This window comes from Schistocerca piceifrons, chromosome 5 (genome assembly GCF_021461385.2).
Source record: "Schistocerca piceifrons isolate TAMUIC-IGC-003096 chromosome 5, iqSchPice1.1, whole genome shotgun sequence".
Classification (NCBI taxonomy): Eukaryota; Metazoa; Arthropoda; class Insecta; order Orthoptera; family Acrididae; genus Schistocerca; species Schistocerca piceifrons.
In genome coordinates, this window is record NC_060142.1 from 519189737 (window position 1) to 519211228 (window position 21492).

The 21492-nt window shown below is 44.6% G+C and overlaps 1 protein-coding gene across 2 annotated transcripts in view; it reads left to right on the forward strand.

Moving 5' to 3' along the window:
- Nucleotides 1-4154: 4154 nt before the first annotated feature.
- The window catches only part of LOC124797848, a 60252-nt gene continuing 42914 nt past the window's right edge, over nucleotides 4155-21492 (forward strand). For both annotated transcript variants that reach the window (XM_047260907.1, XM_047260908.1), the window contains exon 1: nucleotides 4155-4271. In XM_047260907.1, the coding sequence (XP_047116863.1) occupies nucleotides 4262-4271 (10 nt within the window). In that variant the 5' untranslated portion in view covers nucleotides 4155-4261. The remainder of the gene's footprint in view (nucleotides 4272-21492) is intronic.

Consider the following 21492-nt stretch of genomic DNA (forward strand, 5'->3'; position numbering starts at 1 on the left):
TAGTGCTCAGAGCCATTTGAACCATTTTTTGACCTCATCCCTCCTATGCCGTATATCGATGACGCTATTGGTTGAGGGTGACACGGCGGTTGGTCGGACCCGAATGGCCAAGCTATGACCAGAACGGCGGTGCTTTCCTTTCCTTTTCCACGACGAGCCCGTTCTTCGAACTCAGGCGTTCAAACACCGCGCAGCTGTGTTCTCAATCGAGTCTGCCTCTCGCAAGTGTTGATGGAGGCGTACGGACGTTCTCGGACAAGTTAACTGTCTCTCAGGGTAACGTTCAACATAAAGTTGATGTGCTGTGTCCGCAATCCCGATATTAGGTCGTACACGTACTGCATATTCTTCATTTCAGAGAGTGAAAACTTTATTTTCATGTTTTTAATGGCAGTTAATCTAAATCAGAACAAACGACTATCAGACAAAATAAAACAAATGTCATGACCAACTGTAAACAAGTAAGTGAGTAAAAATGCACATCTGAGGTAAATTACACAACCAAGAGTCACTATAGGGCATTCTTTTCATACCTTTCATTTGCGGATCCACTTTCATTTGAACTTTTTGTAACGTTTTCCATATTCCTAGATTTCCGGAAAGCGTTTGAAACGGTGTCACACTGCCGACTGTTGATGAAGGGCCGAGCATCCTGTTTAGATTCCCAGATATACGAGTAGGTCGAAGACCTTTTGATCAATAGAACACAGTTCATTGTCCTCGACGACGAGTGTTCATCGGATACAAGAGTATCATCCGGAGTGCCCCAGGGACATGTGATAGGATCGCTCTTATTCTCCGCCGGCCGTGGTGGCCGAGCGGCTCTAGGCGCTACAGTCTGTAATCGTGCGACCGCTACGGCCGCAGGTTCGAATCCTCCCTCTGGCATGGATGTGTGTGATGTCCTTAGGTTAGTTAGGTTTAAGTAGTTCTAAGTTCTAGGGGACTAATGACCTTAGAAGTTAAGTCCCATAGTGCTCAGAGCCACTTGAACCATCTTATTGTCTACATACATAAATTATCTGATGGACAGGGTGAGCAGCAGTTTATGGCTGGTTGCCGACGACGCTGTGACGTACGGCAAGTCGTCGTCATTGAGCGACGATAGCAGAATACAAGATGACGTAGTCAGAATTTCTGGTTGGTGTGATTAATGTCAACTTGGTCTAAATGTAGAAAAATGTAAGTTAATGCGGATAAGCAGGGAAAACGATCCTGTGACGGTCGAATACAGCATTATTAGGGTGCTGCTTGAAATAGTCACGTCGATTAAATATCTAGAAGTAACGTTACAAAGGGATATGAAATGGAATGGGCACGCCAGGTTGATAGCAGAGAAGGTGGATGCTCGACTTCGTTTTATTGGGAGAATTTTGAGAAAGTGTAGCTCATCTTTAAAGGAGACGGCGTATGAAACACTAGTACGACCCATTATTGAGTACTGCTCCAGTGTTTGGGACCCTTACCAGGTCGGATTAAAGAAAACATCGAAGAAATTCAGAGGCGTGCTGCTGGATATGATACCGGTAGGTTCGATCAGTGCGGAAGCAGCACGGAGATGTTTCGTGCACGCAAATTGTCATCCCTGTAGAGGAGACGATGCTCTTTTGGCGAGGCACTGTTGTGGAAATTTGGAGAACCAGCATTTAAGGCGGACTGCAGAACGGTTCTACAGCCGCCAACGTAGATTTCGCATAAGGATCACGAAGATAAGACGCGAGAAATTAGGACTGTTACGGAGGCTTTTAGACAGTCGTTTCTCCCTTGCTCTATTGGCGAGTGGAACGGAGAAGGAAATGATGAGTAGTAGTCGTACCTGGTACCCTCCACCATGCACCGTTTGGTGACTTGCGGAGTGTGGATGCAGATGTAGATAAGTGTTAGTGCAAAAGATCATAGACCGAGTACTGCTGACTTCTAGCAGTTCAAGGACTATGCAGTCTATGGGTACAGAAACGTCGGGTAGACAGTAAACGAAGGGACATGAGCTGCGTATTCAGAGATGGGATGTTACATGTGAAGAGAACGTGACTATCGTTTTCGAATTTTCATTTGTTTAACATATTATCAAACGAGGTGAACGCATTGACTTACGTGGTGTACAATGTAAGTAAGGACTGTGCATTTTAAAAGCTAAAAAATTAAAACTGCCGTTTCCATCGGACGATTCTTTCTAACCGAAGCAACAAGCTCCAAGCTATTTCGTCCACGTCAGTGGAAGCACAATATCTCTGATAGAAACTCGAACACCTGTGACATTGAGAGCCTCTGACGTTAATTTCTACCGGACGTTCCAATATCTTTGTCTGGCAGAACACCAAGCAAAGATCATCCGTTTACATACAGGCATACTCCACAAACCACCTTATAGCGCGTGACTGGTACCACGACATTTTCCTCCTTTCCTGTTCCATTAGCGGATGGCCCGTGGGAAGAATGATTGTCAAGAAACCTCTGCATGGGCTCTATTTCTCTGGCTTTTCTCGTTCTGGTCATTGCGCAAAACGTATGTAGGAGGAAGAAATATGGTACCCGACTCTTTCCGGAACGACTCTCTCTGAATTTGACAGTAAACCACTCTCTTGTTCCCATAGACTATGTCTGAGCATTTCCGCAACACTCGCGCGCCTACTAAAATATCCTGTATCGAAACACGCCCATCTTCATTCGATCTTCTCTATCTCGTCTATCAGTTCAACCAGGCGGGGGTCATATCGGCCGGTCGTACCGTTGTGCCTTCAAGGCTTGTAGGGGCGGAGTTTAGTTTTAGGCAGTGCTTTTTTTCTATAACATAGTTTAAGGGTACTCCGACATAGGATATAATGCAGCGAAAACTACTAATAACTGAAGCATGGGATACTACCCGTCTGCTTTTAGCCATGGCGTCATCACTTTCGTCATCCACTGTTGTTGAACTTCCTGGCTTTACACTGGCACACGAATTATTGACAGTATTTGGTTTTTTAGATGCAGGAGAACAAGTAAAATAGTTTGTTACTTTTCTGCTCATCTCTTACCTCCAACTTAAATTACAAGTTGCAACGAAAGACAGGACACACTGTAAAACTTCGCACAACCGACAAGAACGGAACAGCAAACGGATACGAATAAAGAACAACAAAACAAAGATGGGAATCAATCGCGAAGGATCATGGTAGCGGGACTGTAGACACATCTATCGCCCACTATTAGCGGGCGAGGTCACTACATGCTTGTCGAACTGGCTGACAGCGATTCAGTTGTCGAGAACGGTTGACGCAGCTTCGAAGTGCTTGAAACAGTCAATGACATCGCGTTTCCCACCAAAAACTGCACTGGTACCGTTCGTGTTGCAATTACCAACACGAAAAAATGAAATAAAAAATTTACGTCTGTGAAATAAATCTTTGGCGCTCTTCCAAGTTCCCAACATCGTAAAATAATTACTTTGTCAACGAAAAAGTTTAGGGGTTTTAGGTGTCATAGACTGATGAGCAATACTCAAGAACCAGTCAAACAAGTGTTATGTGAGATATTACTTTCGTGAATGAATTACATTTACTGTATTTAAGATTACAGCTTATATTACATGGTCACTGCATCTGAGGTCGTTGCGGATGGTTACTGGTAGGTCAGTTAAGGTTAGGTTAGGTTAGGTTGTTTGGGGAAGGAGACCAGACAGCGAGGTCATCGGTCTCATCGGATTAGCGAAGGAAGTCGGCCGTGCCCTTTGAAAGGGACCATCCTGGCATTTGCCTGGACCGATTTTGGGAAATCACGGAAAACCTAAATCAGGATGGCCGGACGCGGGATTGAACCGTCGTCCTCCCGAATGCGAGTCCAGTGTCTAACCACAGCGCCACCTCGCTCGGTCGTAGGTCAGTTAAAAGTGTCTTCGGCGGCTTTGCGTAATTGTTTTTTGGGAAAGCATTACGTGGCGGACGTAGCCTGCTTCCTAGGACGTTATCCCTTCGACACGTGGCTTGATAAAGCGTCATTGCTGACGAATGACGCGAGGTCACGCCCGCGTCTGACCGGTGACCGTTTCACGTGGTATTCCTGGCGGTGACGGGGCCGCATTTGCATTCCCGGCGCGCTACGTCGTCACAGCCACGTGACGCTGCGCGGCGCAACGGGCGCGCCTCCAGCGACCGCCGTTCTGCGCATGCGCGGCATCGAGTCAGTCTCAGTCTCATATTTCCCCTCACCGGCTCGTCCTCGCTTGCAGTTTGTGTCCTGCAGCTTTCGAGAGTATACCGCCGTAGATTCGCGCTCGACAACCATGGCAGTCGGTAAGGAAAACAGCAATAATAGCTTTGATTTTGCTTGCCACTATCAACTGCTATATTTACGTAAATATTATGGGTTGATAACGATGAACTAGTTCCGTAGAAGACAGGAATGTATATTCGCCGTAGCAGTCTCTTCCTTGCACAGTCGAGTGATGTGGCGCAGAGGGCAGCACGCTGGACTCGCAGTCGGCAGGACGATGGTTCAGACCCGTCAAAAAATAAGAGGTGGAGCCCCTCCACGCCCACACCGGCATGATGGCAAACTCAAAAGGTGTACTGCCATCTCTGCAAAGGGTTAGTTTTCACTAACGTGAGGTGTCGCAGGATGTGGGTACTGCTATGTTTGCGTACGGCTGGTTATGGTTAACCATTAATACGCGCTCATCTGGAGATAGATTGGGTCGAAAGTCGAACGAAGGGTAGCGGTTTGAAGGGCAGAGGAAAAAAAAGTGCTGAGATAGTTTGGTCGGTTAGTAAGGGCAGTAGCGGATGTCTTGCTGCCTGCGACAGGTCATGCAAGGGTAGGCTTTGATAGTAGTGGGTATCATGCATGTCGATACCTTTGACGTTGTGCGGTGCTGTTACTCAGCGGCTGGCGCTGGGTGCCGGTGTTGATCTCTCGGTCAGCGTCAACATACCTGTAACAAGTTCATCATCGTTTTGTGCCCGATAGGTCACATACTGGATGCACAATGTAGGGTGATGTTGGCGATTTGTTTGTGCGTCAGTGGGCGAGCTCGTCGGTTTCTCTGCTGTAGCCTGTTGGTCGGCTGTAATAGCAGCTGGTATATCCAGTCAACGTTGCTGATATACAGGAGCTTGCCGACGTTTGTCGCTTGTTGTATGTTAGCTTGCCATAGGTAGTTACGCCCTACCTAGTAGTGTCTTTGGCCGCTTATGCTTCTACCTATGGTGGTTCAGACCCGTGTCTGGCCATAAAGATTTAGGTTTTTCGTGATTTCCCTAAATCGCTCCAGCGGTGGTATGCTTCCTTTGAAAGGACACGGCCGATTCCCTTCCTCACCCGTGAAACATTCCGAACGTGTGCTGCGTCTCTAATGACCTCACTGTCGACGGGACATTAAACGCTAATCGTCCTTCCTTCCTCACGCACAGCAAAATAATGCTGTGACGTGTTAGACGTCGATGTCATCTTATATGGGAAGCTAATAGTGGAAAAGTTCCATGCAACCTCGCAACCTTATATCCTAGTCAATAATATTCCGCTTTAACATCTGTGTTCTTTTCTACTATTTAACTGTCCATTGATGGTCGTAAATCGTAAGATTCCTGTAGTTCGATACGTATTATGCTGAGCATGTCACCTTCGTCCAGTCGCTATATGCGAGACATCATTGATCAAGCAGTGTACCGGAAATATGGTGGCTTTCGTACGGATGTCGGTAAACGGTCTCTAAGGAACACCTGAAAGCTTATTTCGATTCTTGATATGGCATTAAGTGAAGAGTTATAATTTGCAAAGATATCCTGTATTTACGGAGACTTCTTTTGACGAAAAGTTTGAACTGATATTGTAAAGCTACATCTACCTTGGTTAATAATACGGCTGTTTTAATGTAAATTTGTTGCATTGTGTATAGTGTAGAGAAAACGGCAACTAATGACTACTACTAAAACATTAAAGCACAATACAATGCTGTTAACATCATTGTACATACTATTTCGTCTAAGTCCGGTAGAATTAGTACTTCTTGTCGTATTACTGTGCAAGTGAAAGTTCTTCAAACTCCGCTCGCACCAGAGTTGTCAATGACGAGTATCTTCGCCTATAATGTCTTGGCAGAGGTTGCGTAAGAAATCAGATAATTCCCTTGTAGATACTCTTTGAAAGACGTCTTGGAAACTTTATGAAACAGCCAGCTACATTCGCGAAATGATTTCTTAATTGGAGCGCCTAACAGTTTTGCCCGTTAAAATCGAGGTTCAGTCGTTGGTGCCTGTGGCGTCCTCACGCCCAGAGCCTGTGTCCCATGGTGGGCGTGGCCTGCCGCGCTGACGTGGCCGTTGGCGACGCCGAAGCTCGCCCTTTGCCGGCAGCGGCAGCTGCAGTGCAGTCGATCGCACCCTTGCTGGGCACGGCCGGGGGCGACTTATGGGTGGCCGGCGCCCCCGGGCCGGATCGAACGAAGGTCCTCGCTGCGCAGTTAGCGCACCTGGTTTGCGGTAGGCCGCCCTAACCGAAAATCCAGAATCGTTCTTTTCTAGCTCTGCCTCATACCGAGTGACGTATTCCATTGTGTAGGTCGTTTACTAGAGGATTCGCCTTGGCAATCAAATTTAGGAAACCTTAATAATGAAATGCGTCTACTGCCTTCTTGTAGCGTTTTTACTGTGATAGCTGAGTACATTCCAGAGTCACAGCTTAATCGTATTGGCGTTAGTTTTTATTTAAGGAACTTCATTGTGCTTTCAACACGCCGGGAACGCGTGTCCTGTTGACATCGCAATGAAATTCATTGCATAAAAACTGCAGCTCAGATGATAGGCCAAATGGGGCGGTTAGTGGTTAGACGACTGGGATCTTTTTTGGGGGAGGGTGATATGAACCGACATTCAGTTCCTCAGTGAGGTTTTCCATGACATCGAAATGTACACTAGCGCTTACTAAAACAGCTGTAAAAAGACACGCGGATTTTATGATTAAGGGGTCCACTTCATTGTCTGGCACCCCCAGAGTTGTTGCTGTGGAGACCACGAAATCAGTTGTAGGTTTCCTTTGGTTTACCTTAGTCAATTCATCTGAATGCTCGAATGGTTCTTTGGAAGAGCCCTCAACCAATTACTTCGCCGGTGAACAAAACTAGTGCTGTGTCCCTAATGACGCCGACGTAGAAGAGACGTAAGGATTTGGATTGGATTGATTTGGGGGAAGAGGTTGGGTTGATTTGCGGGGAAGGAGACCAGACAGCGAGGTCATCTGTCTCATCGGATTAGGGAAGGAAGTCGGCCGTGCCCTGTCAAAGGAACCATCCCAGCATTTGCCTAAAGCGATTTAGGGAAATCACGGAAAACCTAAATCAGGATGGCCGGACGTGGGATTGAACCGTCGTCCTCCCGAATGCGAGCCCAGTGTGCTAACCACTGCGCCACCTCGCTCGGTAGACGTAAGGAAACTTTACTTCCAGAGAGAAAAATATTAGAAAACCTGGAAGGTTTCGCTAGAACTGATTGACACTGGCGCAATGGAAGCAGACGTTGATAAGACTTGTGGTATACCATTGCAGATATGTTGGGTTTCCTCCCGATGTCACTGATTTCTTTTGTATGATTTCTTTATAAAAAATGAATAGTGGTTAGAGGACAAAGGTCATTTTCGGGAGGGGTGTAGTACAAACCAACGTCCAGCTTCTCGTTAAGGTTTTCCTTTGACATCGGTGGGTCCGCTGCTACAATTTACTTTGAAGAGCAAGGGGCTGTTGAAAAAGTACGTATTGCTTGTAGTAGGGGTATAATTCAACGGGGTTACATGGTGTCCGTGTAATGAACGAAATCAGTGGAAGTTGGTAGTAAACCACAACAATCTCCTGAACGAAGAAAAGTTAAAGATTGGCTTACGTTGGAAACTCGCATCAGTGTAAGCGGAAAATAACTATTTCAAGATGAAAATTCATTTCACGTAGGCATTCTTGTATCAGGCCTGGAGCGTAAAGAAGACTATAAAAATCGGCGTAAAAATGTATTGTTTATGACTTTTGTGTGCAAGAATGCAAGTCCGAAGGAATACTGCATTGTTCTTCTTAACACTGAAACATCGTATTCTCGTTAAGTCAGCGACGAGTCCATCAGCAACCTATGCTACTTTGTTCGTCCACGTTCCTGCAATCTCCAGTCTCATTTTGTAGCAACCTCCGTCCTCCTTCCTTCCCACCCACTCGACACATCTTGATCTATGCTTGGCTGGTTCCCACAGTGACGTCACGCTTTGATTATTTGAACAGTGTTGTCAAGCTGTCGAGGTTGTCTATTTGTGGGCGTCGATGTTGATCAGACAGTGTGGAGAGAGAGAGAGAGAGAGAGAGAGAGAGAGTGTCCACGAAAATATTCGCTTTTTCCCCGAACCGTGAAGGAGGATGTGCAATCCAGACTGAAGTCTGTAGTGTGTACAGTTCGCGGCGCGCTCCTTACGTTTAGGCAGTCGGTCAGAATTACCTGTGTTATTCCTGATTCATTGTCGACCGGTTAACTATCTGTTAGCACACACATGTCAGAGACAGCGCAAACATTTGTTGAGCATTGCGCAGTGCGCTCCTCGCTTGTTCTCTGACATAACAAAGTGGCAGCGCATAGACGCGTAGGCGAATTGCCGAGTAAGAGTCGCTCTCTGGCGGTGAGCGCTTGTTCCGTAATCGTGAGGAAAGAAGCTTCCAGAGCATTTCCCAACTGCCGACAAGGGCAGCTGCGACCTCTGGGCAGGCTAGCGGCTGCACCTGCTGGATGCGCTGCGGCGCGTGACCGTTTCGCGCTCCCTCTGCACGCAGTCTGCAGAGCGAGACAAACGCCTCTCGCTGAGCGTTCTTTGGTGTGTGAATCTGTCGTCGTGCTTTTCGAACCTGTTCACGCTACTCGAATCATTCCAGCTACTCACACAGGTCTTTGTGGAGCTCTGTTTTCCAGCTGAATTCATATTTTCTGGAGAGGTTTCAACTCCAGTCGGGTGACCCTAATTCACGGAATCAAAGCGAAAGGTTGATGACCTGTTATGTCAAAACTACTTTCCTATCGACCGTTTCCTTCCACCTCACTAAACTTTCTTCAACGCTTTCCCAGTGATGCCTTTCCAAACTGCTACTCTGCCGTGCAATTCTCCTGTTTTCGTTTTGGCCATATGAGGACTATCTTAGTTTGAATCAGCTTCTGTCCTGGTCTTTATCCTCGCGCGATAATCTTTCATTCTCACACCGTGCAATATTATTCGATCATATGGCCATGATATTTTTGTCCTGGTTCTAATTCTCCTTTGGAAATTTATGGTAGCCGGCCGCTGTGGCCGAGCGGTTCTAGGCGCTTCAGTCCGGAACCGCGCTGCTGCTACTACGGTCTCAGGTTCGAATCCTGCCTCGGGCATGGATGTGTGTGTTGTCCTTAGGTTAGTTAGGTTTAAGTAGTTCTAAGTCTAGGGGACTGATAACCTCAAATGTTAAGTCCCATAATGCTTGGAGCCATTTTTTTTTTTTTTTTTTTTTTTTTTTTTTCAAAGCCATCCTGTTGTCGATCTTTTTCCTTACTATCTTTTTCTATATCCCTTTGTACTTCTTGGATCCAGCATACTTTCGTTCCATCGATCATAAGAAACTTCACATCAGATGTCTCAACTTCCTCTGGTTCATGCTGACGATGATATAATCTCGTCACTGGGCTCAAAACTATTTTCAACCAAACATTTCTTTATATGTAGGAATCAGTGCAAGTCAGGAGGATTCAGTCCGGGCGCTTTTCATGAATGTTCCAACAGTCTGTACTTAAAATCGGTCTCCCACTTCCAAACCAGCCATGTAAGAGGTTGCAATTTCGTGATGACTTCTTTAAATTCAGACCTTTCTTTCATCCAATTCCCCCAGAAATCTTCATACATTTGTCGCTCATTATATTAAAATTTGTAAGATAATCAGTAAGTATAATTCCTTCTGCTACATCATAGTAAACACAGGCCATGGCTTAAACGCTGCCTTTTCGTGCAGGCATACCGGCTTCTGTCTTCTTACTTTGTCGCATAGATTGTAACTAGAAACATGGATCACGTCTAATCTGCAGTAACAAACCAGAGCATCAAATCACTTGGATCCTTTTAAAACGCTTTAAACAATGCTGAGAACTTCGTTCTTTGTTTTTACTTTTATTCAGAAAAGGGCCCCAGTATTTGAAAAAAGTTTCGTGTAGTTAATTCTTCATGTCAGTTGTACCATATTCGTCCGTCTGATGTGCCTATGGAGTCAGCTGTTCCACACACTTTTAATCACTACTTGGCCTGTACTGCATTGTGCACTTTCTCAATGTCTTCATCTGTGGCTGCTGTCCAGGGACGTCCTTCACCGTCACATTAAACGTAGCCCTGTCTCTCTTAATTTCTGCAGGCTATTGTTTGAGATTGAATGAACCGTCCTCTTATAAAATCACTGATTTTGGATGACGTACTTCGGAGGTAAACCGACCACACCAAAGAATTTTACAACTGCGTGGTATTTCAGTTTATATATTCCGGAAAACCATATTAACAAATTATGTACCCAGCGGTGAAAGAAGCTATATTTCAAAGTTAGTAATCAGATGGACAAAACTTACGGTGACGTTTAGAGAGATACTGGCGCTTTGCCCTGTTGCGTAAACAAACTTGCAACGAGCAGTCATTGATTATAGCACGGTAGATAAACCAATGAACTGGCAACTTTTCTGCAGCTTTGGAAAATGCCTAAATTTACGGTTGGGAAATTGGAACCCGTGAGACGACCCAATGCCTGGGCGATGTTAAAAGTGACACGAAAGTATTGTGGTGGTGAACGCTATAAATGATACTCCATATAGTCTTTGGCAGAAACGTATGTTTGGAGACATAGACGAATTCCTGTTGTGAAAGATCATGTTCATACGAGGGGAAACATCAAACATTATTTGTATAGAATGACAACTAGATAAATCCTAGATTATGATATGCACGCACTCCTAAGGTCGATGTTACAATCTTAGTATTCGTAGATTTTACGCAGAAACGTTTCAGTGGGAAGCTGCCGATAACGCTTACTCTACGCAGTGCTTATACACTCCTGGAAATTGAAATAAGAACACCGAGAATTCATTGTCCCAGGAAGGGGAAACTTTATTGACACATTCCAGGGGTCAGATACATCACATGATCACACTGACAGAACCACAGGCACATAGACACAGGCAACAGAGCATGCACAATGTCGGCACTAGTACAGTGTATATCCACCTTTCGCAGCAATGCAGGCTCCTATTCTCCCATGGAGACGATCGTAGAGATGCTGGATGTAGTCCTGTGGAACGGCTTGCCATGCCATTTCCACCTGGCGCCTCAGTTGGACCAGCGTTCGTGCTGGACGTGCAGACCGCGTGAGACGACGCTTCATCCAGTCCCAAACATGCTCAATGGGGGACAGATCCGGAGATCTTGCTGGCCAGGGTAGTTGACTTACACCTTCTAGAGCACGTTGGGTGGCACGGGATACATGCGGACGTGCATTGTCCTGTTGGAACAGCAAGTTCCCTTGCCGGTCTAGGAATGGTAGAACGATGGGTTCGATGACGGTTTGGATGTACCGTGCACTATTCAGTGTCCCCTCGACGATCACCAGTGGTGTACGGCCAGTGTAGGAGATCGCTCCCCACACCATGATGCCGGGTGTTGGCCCTGTGTGCCTCGGTCGTATGCAGTCCTGATTGTGGCGCTCACCTGCACGGCGCCAAACACGCATACGACCATCATTGGCACCAAGGCAGAAGCGACTCTCATCGCTGAAGACGACACGTCTCCATTCGTCCCTCCATTCACGCCGGTCGCGACACCACTGGAGGCGGGCTGCACGATGTTGGGGCGTGAGCGGAAGACGGCCTAACGGTGTGCGGGACCGTAGCCCAGCTTCATGGAGACGGTTGCGAATGGTCCTCGCCGATACCCCAGGAGCAACAGTGTCCCTAATTTGCTGGGAAGTGGCGGTGCGGTCCCCTGCGGCACTGCGTAGGATCCTACGGTCTTGGCGTGCATCCGTGCGTCGCTGCGGTCCGGTCCCAGGTCGACGGGCACGTGCACCTTCCGCCGACCACTGGCGACAACATCGATGTACTGTGGAGACCTCACGCCCCACGTGTTGAGCAATTCGGCGGTACGTCCACCCGGCCTCCCGCATGTCCACTATACGCCCTCGCTCAAAGTCCGTCAACTGCACATACGGTTCACGTCCACGCTGTCGCGGCATGCTACCAGTGTTAAAGACTGCGATGGAGCTCCGTATGCCACGGCAAACTGGCTGACACTGACGGCGGCGGTGCACAAATGCTGCGCAGCTAGCGCCATTCGACGGCCAACACCGCGGTTCCTGGTGTGTCCGCTGCGCCGTGCGTGTGATCATTGGTTGTACAGCCCTCTCGCAGTGTCCGGAGCAAGTATGGTGGGTCTGACACACCGGTGTCAATGTGTTCTTTTTTCCATTTCCAGGAGTGTAACTCAAACCCTGCCCAAGCAGTGTGCATCGTCGACTAAGGAGAAATCAGTAAGCTAGCCACTGAATCGCCAGTTGCGTACGTGGGGAGCAAATGATTTAAGATAAAACATGCAGCCGTATCCGGAATAGGAAAGAAGTGTTGGCAGTATTCCTACACGCGCAATATCCCAGCGTAATGTAGGCAAAGTTTCGCCGGAATAATTCGGAACTATCGGAAGAAATAAAATCTAGAATAGAGGAAATTGTGAGATTTAGTAATTACCTAGTATTTCGGAATTAATCATTAATTACCGGTAACGATGCTACTTTTTCTTAATAAAAACTACCCTTGAAAGTATCTGAACGCTGTTTTCTCTTTTTAAGAAGTAACTAGTTATTTATGCAGCCACGGTCTCAACTTATTAATTTTCTACAAAATTACATTAATCATAAATTAAAATATCAACATTTTTGAGGATGCTTGTTGCTAATTCCGCCAGTCTGATCCTTCATAAAACCTTCTGCTACTAAGAGCACTAGCATAAAACAGTTTTTCTTAAACAAATACAAACGCACAGAAATCATTATCTACCCCTTCTTTTTATCGAACCACCAACATTCAGAAACAGCGAAAGTTTGCTTACTAGTATTCACTATTGATCAGAAAAGCGACCAATATCAACAGTGTGCAATGTTATTAATGTTTTATTAAAATTCTAATACACCTGTTGCAATACATGTAGACTCTCGAAATCCTCAGACTAAAAGTCTGATGAATGGGATGAAAATTTACTCTATTGAAGAAGTTTCATGACGCTAAACTTCATCCCCAAACGCTTCTTGAAAATGGAAATAGACTGTAGTGCGATAGTGCCAAATCAGAGGATACTATGTGATGAGTACTTCACAAGATGGTATGTTTATTAACCACATTTCGAAACCTGGTTCCTCCACTTTTTTGTGGAGGGTCATCAATTTTTGTAGGTACACTGCTGAGTAATTCTCCTTCATCAAATTCCTCTAAGATACAGCCAGCACATTCCAGCGATATCTGAATTCGATATTCTTCATGAAAATTCCCAAATCTCCCCTTTCCATTCTACAAATGGTGCCGCCGTTTATCGGGATAGGGACAGATACCCGTTTAAAAGAAGATTCACGATTATTGGTGAAGAAATGGACGTTCTTTAAGAACTAACCCAGTTCGTCATTATGGCACACACTTGTCTGTAATGTTGCCTGTCAACATTTATCCTTCGCTTCATTTCCTGCCGGACATTGCACACTTGCGACTAACGTTAGCAACAGTTTACCTTCGTTGATGCGGAACGCAATAATGAACTTGCCGCCGTCTATAGACGGCACTATCGATACTTCTGGCGCAACCTATAGACCACGCTATCGATACTTTGGCACACTGAAATAGAGCGCAGACAATCTGATCAGGGAACGCCGCCCCCTCCCCACCACACGGACGCACACGATATATATGCAGGTCGCTGAGCGGAGCTACGCGAACCAAATGTGGATGCGTGCAGTGGGCACGGTGCCGGCTAGCGGGCCAACTCGCCCGCCTCCGCGTCGCTGGTCGGCAACCCACGACTGCAGTGTAGCTGCCACAGTCTGCTCCGTAATCTCGCTCTGCATCATCTCCGGTGGTCTGCACTGCTGCCAACTTTCGCTAGAATTACTTTTCCCCACAAGAAGTCTAAGACGACAGCAACTGACAACTAGTATAGCAAATAATAAGACATTTACAACCTCATACTTAACACCAGCTGAAAAATGAGACTATTGGAGCTCATCAAAAGGCGAATTCGTTCCTGTTTAAAAGACTGAAAATTGAGGTACCGGCTGCCCCATTCTACCTACAACATGTCAAAATTTTAGGGAAAATTTTTAGATGCGAACATGTTCGGCCTCTTTCTAACATGCAGCTCACTTCGCACCCCCACAGCCTTCCCTAAGAGTAACTCACTCATACCCACTACTCCATCGGTGTAAGTTGTTCTGCTCATCTACTCCCACTTGTCCATTCGCACTCACTCATTCAGCCCAACTCATTATCTCTTTGTGTCTCTCTCCCGCTGTCTCTCGTCTCACAGCCACGGTGTCCTTCGTCCTGTCCCACTATTAGTGTCTCCCGCTTGCTCTCTTACTGCTACTATCCCATTCCTTCCTTCCCATTGCTGATGTCTCTTCTCATTGTCACCAGCTCTCTTGTTCGGTGTCATTGTCGTAGACTCGGTCTCTCATTATTACTGGCTTTCATCCACTTTCCCCTTATCTTTATTCTTCTCCCACTGGCACTGTCTTCTTCACTGTTCTGTCACTATCAATTATGTTCCACTGCCACTGTGTCTCTCTTTCTCCTTGCCCTCTGCGCTCTTTCTATAACACAGTCACTGTCTAGTGCCTTCCAATATTCATTACTTTTCTGTCTCCTTGCCACGGCCATTGTCTCCTCCACACTCAGCATAAGAAGCGCGAATATATTTGCATGCTAAATCTTTCGGGAAAAATTTTAAAGGTACCGAGGAAGGCAGAATGAGGCAGCTGGTACCCCATTTTTCAGTCAGTCGGTGTGGCCGAGGGGTTCTAGGCGCTTCAGTCTGAAACCGCGCGACCGCTACGGTCGCAGGTTCGAATCCTGCCTCGGGCATGGATGTGTGTGATGTCCTTAGGTTAGTTAGGTTTCAATAGTTCTAAGTTCAAGGGGAGTGATGATCGTAGATGTTAAGTCCCATAGTGCTCAGAGCCATTTTTTGCTCAGAGCCATTTGAACCTTAGGATCGCGATGTAATGAATCGATCGTACAGCATTATCAGTGGTTGTTCAGCGGCCTGGTGCACGTCTATTTGACGCCACTTCGGCGATTTGCGCGCGATTAATGACGGTGAAAGGCGCTTGCCACGAACTTTCCCTAAGAGTTATTTATGGAACAAAGGGATATCGACAACGATATTCCTCTAATTCTGTGATTATATTGCCCAGATATTTTTCTTGTATTTTTATTGAGCATCCTACTAAACCAGGAGATAAAAATTACACTATTGTGTTGCTAATGGAAGGACCACCTGGGTGGAAACGTAATTTGTCATCGCCAAAAGAATAACGCCACATACAATTGGCGTAGTCACTCTTCCCTACAGCGAAGTAGACTAAAGGGTTTTCTCGCTAGACAACAGACAGCCTGAAACCGTTTAGAGATGTCTTTCATAGTATGACTCACCCGTAAGTCTAGTCACAGCGATAAGACTACAATCTTTTAAAAATAGCTTCTGGTGCTGCGGCCACTCGTCCCTCTGACCCCTCAGTGTCAGCGCAGCAGCCAGTTGACTAATCAGCACTCTTGTCTTAACTGACTTAAGTGCCTAGAGAATATACCGTTAAGATTTGAGCGATTGGCTGCGGTTAGTTATTTAGATATCTGCTGCGGACAGCGAGAAAATGGTACTGCCTACGAACTAAATGGTGCCTCCACAAGCCCGTTAAGGTGCACCGTAGAGCACATGTAATGAAAACAGAATCAACCGATCTGTTCCATTTGCCTAATCTGAGGGAAGTGTGTAATACTCATACGTTGATCCTGTACTGTTGGACAGTGACACTGACAATCCTTCTGTTGGGTATACATGTGGTCCTTTGACAAAGGGCTATCCAAAACACGAGATCCTACCTTTTTACCACCAATAAAATCCGAGGTATGAGCCCTGAAAAAACCTCAGTTTTTATGCGCGGCGTTGTGAAACATATTGGTAGCGCTTGCTGTCGCATGCGTGTCGGTAGTCATTTTTTTTTATCTAGAAGGTTGATCGGGCGAACCAGGGGATAGCACGCTGCACCTCATCAAACGAGGAGCTGTCTATCGCACTTCTGTAAGCGACTCTATCGTTTATTTCTAATTGATGTAATGCTACCCGATCGCATGAGAGCATTCGTTGGAAAAGACACACTTAGGAGCTTGGGTTATGTTATACTGTGGTCAAGAATGTCTTGTCGGATTCCTTTGTGGTCCTTGCGAGTTGGAGTACGTTCTACTTCTCCAACAACATCGACACTGACAGTATAATGTACCCGGCGACAGAGGCGAACAAAGTATACCAGAAAACTAGTTTCTTAATAAGTCAATTATATTAAGGAACAGTGTGATTTGACACGCAATGTTTGTCTTAATATTTCTGTATAAGTTTGTAAAAACTTTCCATCTTGCTCTAGAGTACTCTGTTTGTAGATTTCCGTACAGAAAAGTTATCGCCGCGTCATTATTAAACACCGGACGCTTTCTTACCTGTTGCTCTGAATGACTGAGGAAACCAAATGTTATTGAACAATATTTTGCAGTTAGGCGAAGGGAGAATGGCTTAAGCTTTTCAAGGGACTTCATATTTACTTCACTAACGGTCGTCCTCAGTAGGATTCATCTTAACGACCATTTTTACAATGTTCATAACGTGACATTTGTACCACATTATGACAAGAAACACTTGTAGCGAAATGGAATGTAAGGCAGACTCCTGGCTGCATTCATGAAAATAAACTCATATGAACTACTGATCCACCTGAAGGCAAGGATTTAAGCTCTTGAAACACGTCGTGGAGGAAAATGAAAACAAGTGACTAACACGAATAACTGCGGTGTCTTTTATATAATTGGTAATAAACTTCTCCTATTCACAGTTAAACATGGATGGAAATAAGGTTAGCATTCAGTAATGAACTGATAAAAGCTGGTGAATATCGTGATATGTTTAGATAGAAAATTGGACACGCTGCCAGTGGATAAATCGTGAGCAGCAGAGCAAGAGATGTTCATTCATATTCTTGGGCAACCGCTTCATCACTGGAGTCATTTCCTGCAGTAGCGATTGACAGCGGCGCGTTTGTAACGATACCAGAGCGCAACTGGTTTCTAAGACCGGCTAGTCGGGTGACGTTGAGACATACCCGGAAGTATCGACAGACGTCAGATTCTGCTCTTACGTGTCGGGCAACACCAAGGGCGTTGTGTTTGCTGTACTCTGCCCGCCGTGCGGAAGGCGGAAGGCTTGCCGGTTTATTTCGGGCCGAGAGTTTTTATGCGCCCATATTTCTCTGGCGAGTGCAGTGGGCAGGGCAGAACGCCGTCTCGGCGCACGGCATCTTGGGCTAAGTAAAACACGTTAGAGAGAGAGAGATATATGAACCTGCCGGATCTACGTTAATTACTTCTGGAGCTCTCTTCCATATGGCTCACATTTGTAATACTTGAGACAATTGCTAGAATGTTGCCAAAGAGGTCGCATTTGTGGACTTTAGTTCGAAATGTGGCCTTCCTTTTGGTCCAAAGCCATAGAATATTTAAATTTTAAGAAATGTATTACCTGCATTAGAAATTGAACACGATAAGTTCGCCTATTCAAAACTGACGCAGGTCGTAAAATTTTATTCAATTTTCGCTATTGTCTTTGCCTGTTATGTTTATTTAAAAAAACATTTCCAGTTGACCTAATGGAAACCATGAAATTCTGCTACATATTGCGATGCCAGAAAAATTACAGTATCTTTATTCTACACTAGTGGTGGCCGCAGGGAACTTTTCTGAGATGTAGCTTTGGCGTCGTTTCAATCGGAGCCTGACTTGTTCTGTTGAACTGGAAGCGAGTCAGTTTCAAACAGCCGCCCTCCGCAGTGTGAGTAGCGTCGCATTGATACTCTATTTTCACTTTGACGAGTAGTCCCTAGACCCTCAGAAAACAGTAAACAGTGTGTTATGATACCCCTATTAATTTCCAAATACGAGCTATGTGGTTTTTGTTGCAGAGTAGTAGTGCTGTATGGGTTCTGCTGATGTTCATAAATGCTTCATAAGTTATTACGTTGTCGTCTATTCTTCTCTACTAAAAATCTTTAAGAATATAAAAAGTTCACAAATACAAAACACTAAGACTGTATTACAAGCAGCACAAATTATGATATTTGCAACACGCCCCAATACGCCCGAGCTACGCAGTCTTTGATTCCTCTGCGCTTCATTCAAATCTTCCACAGGATAATACACAATTAAACGACTATCTCCTAACGAGACGAAGCATTTCAATATTGAGAGAAGCATAAAATTGGTGGTGCATATTCAATCCACCACACAAACATAAGGAAAACGCATTTTAAATGTTCAGTTAGACGTTCCTCCACATGTGGTATAGGACCGCCCGCACAGGCTACGTATAGCTCGGTTTCGGCCCTCGGCTCTTTCCAACCGTTTTTGCACCCATTCTTTCCTCTCGTACTATAAATTCGCTATATTCTGGGAACGAGTGCCAACCATATTCGCTTTTCCTTTTCCTTTCCACTGTACATGCTGCTTCTGTACGTGAACTGAACTTATTAATATATGGTGAAAAATGTTTTATGCTTGCATATTATGCCCTATTTGAAGACAGTCTCATATAGGTATTAACAAAGTTGGAGGATCGTAGCGTTCCTAATGACTGGAAAAAACAGCGCAGGTCATTCTGGGTTTCAAGAAGGATCCATGCAACCGAAGGACAAAATTATAGGTATGTATGTCTGACGTCTGTCTGTTGTAGAATTTTGGAATATGTTTTGTGCTCGAAAATCTAGGAATCAACATGGATTCCGAAAACGGCTATGGTGTGAAACTCGGCCCCCTCTGTCAGCCTGAGCCCCAGAAAGCTCTAGATACCGACGCCCAGGCAGTTGTTCCTTGACTTCCGGAAGATGTCCAATACAGTTCCGCGCTGCCGCCAAATGAACAAAATACGAGCGTACGGAATATCAGACCTCCTGTGTGTCCGGACTGAAGAATTTCTAGCAAATACAACACGTCTTTCTCATTAGCGAGAAATCTTTAGACGTAAAAATAACTTCGGGCGTACCCCAAGGGAGTGTTGTTGGACCATTACTTTTCACAATACATTAGAAGTGACCTAGCTGATAAGGTCGGAAGTTTAATGAGGCTTTTCGTGGATAATGGTGTTATATGCAGTGAAGTCGTAACGCTAGAAAGTTGTAGCAAAGTGCATAAAGACCTGCAAAGGATTGACTCTTGGTGCAGGGATTGGCAGTTGTTGGCCATCAAATACACAGATAAACATATTGCGTTTAAATAGACGAAAAGAATAATTATTGTATGATTACACGATTGCAGAACAGTCACTTCAACCAGTCACATCCACAAAATATGTACGGACCGATTTAAAATGGAACGAGTGACCGCGCAATTATAACAGAGATTCAATAAAATTTATCTGGGTTTTTGAACGCATTGTATATATGTATATATTCTCTTTAACTTGGTTTCAGATAACATAGTAAAAACATGGGAAAACACATTAAATAACAGAGGCACAAAGGGTATAAGCATGGGTCAAGGAAAGAACAGATTTGAAGTAAAATGTTTAGCCTTTGAGGATGATATGGCATTGATAACTGAAAACCGAACAGACGCAACAGTTATGCTTGAATGTTACACGAGATTGCTGAAAAGACTGGGCTAAAAATATCCTACGAAAAAACCGAGTATATAGAACACAAACATAATACAGAAAAGTTTATGAAAACAAAGTATGGAAAAATTAAGAGTTGATAGATTCAAATACCTGGGGGAGTGGATCCAAGCCAATGGACTAGATAACACAACAAATAAAGAAAGAATAAAAAAGTTGGAGTTTGCATATAAATTAACACAAAACTACTACAATAAGAAATCAATATCCATACAAGCAAAGATTAAACATTATAATTCAGTTATTAGCACACAAGCAACATATGGATCAGAGTGCCTAACATTGAATAAGAAAAGCGAATTAAGAGAACTAGAAAAAAGAGAGAGAAAAATATTAAGAAAAGTTCTAGGTCCTGAGAAAAACAAGGAAAATAGGTGGATTAAAAGGAGAAATGAAGACCTATACAAAAATACAGAAAAGATCACAGATACAATGAGAAAGAGACGGCTAAAATTTTATGGACATTTAAAAAGAATGGAAGAAACACGGATTACAAAGAAAATTTTTAATTACGTTAGTAAGCTGAAAAAAACTGTAGGATGGATAGAAGCAGTAAAGAAAGACGCCAACAAAATAGGTGTTACAGAAGAAATAATACGTGACAGGAATAACTTTAGGCTGCTTATAGAAAACACAAACTATGAAGAAGATGCGCCAAAACCTCGACCCAAGAGAGTGTGGACAGATGAGCAGAGACGAGCAGTTGGCGAGAAAATGAAGAAGTACTGGGAAGAACGGAAGAAAAAGAAACACCATAAGTCTTAAGTTGTATGCGGTCCATAGCTGGCCAAATTCATAAATATATATATATATAATTTCGCGGTCACTCGTTCCATTTTAAATCGGTCCGTACATATTTTGTGGATGTGACTGGTTGAAGTGACTGTTCTGCAATCGTGTAATCATAAAATAATTATTCTTTTCGTCTATTTAAACGCAATATGTTTATCTGCGTATTTGATGGCCAACAACTGCCAATCCCTGCACCAAGAGTCAATCCTTTGCAGGTCTTTGTGCACTTCGCTACAATTTTCTAGCGTTAAAACTTCACTGCATATAACACCATTATCCACGAAAAGCCTCATTAAACTTCCGACCTTATCAGCTAGGTCACTTCTAATGTATTGTGAAAAGTAATGGTCCAACAACACTCCCTTGGGGTACGCACGAAGTTACTTTTACGTATATATATAATTACTGCCTACGTTTCGATTACCGTTGCAATCGACCTTCCTCATGGTATTTTTGTAAACATCAGCACGTCGGTAGTTATATACAGGGTGTTACAAAAAGGTACGGCCAAACTTTCAGGAAACATTCCTCACACACAAAGAAAGAAAATATGTTATGTGGACATGTGTCCGGAAACGCTTACTTTCCATGTTAGAGCTCATTTTACTACTTCTCTTCAAATCACGTTAATCATGGAATGGAAACATACAGCAACAGAAAGTACCAGCGTGACTTCAAACACTTTGTTACAGGAAATGTTCATAATGTCCTCCGTCAGCGAGGATACATGCATCCACCCTCCGT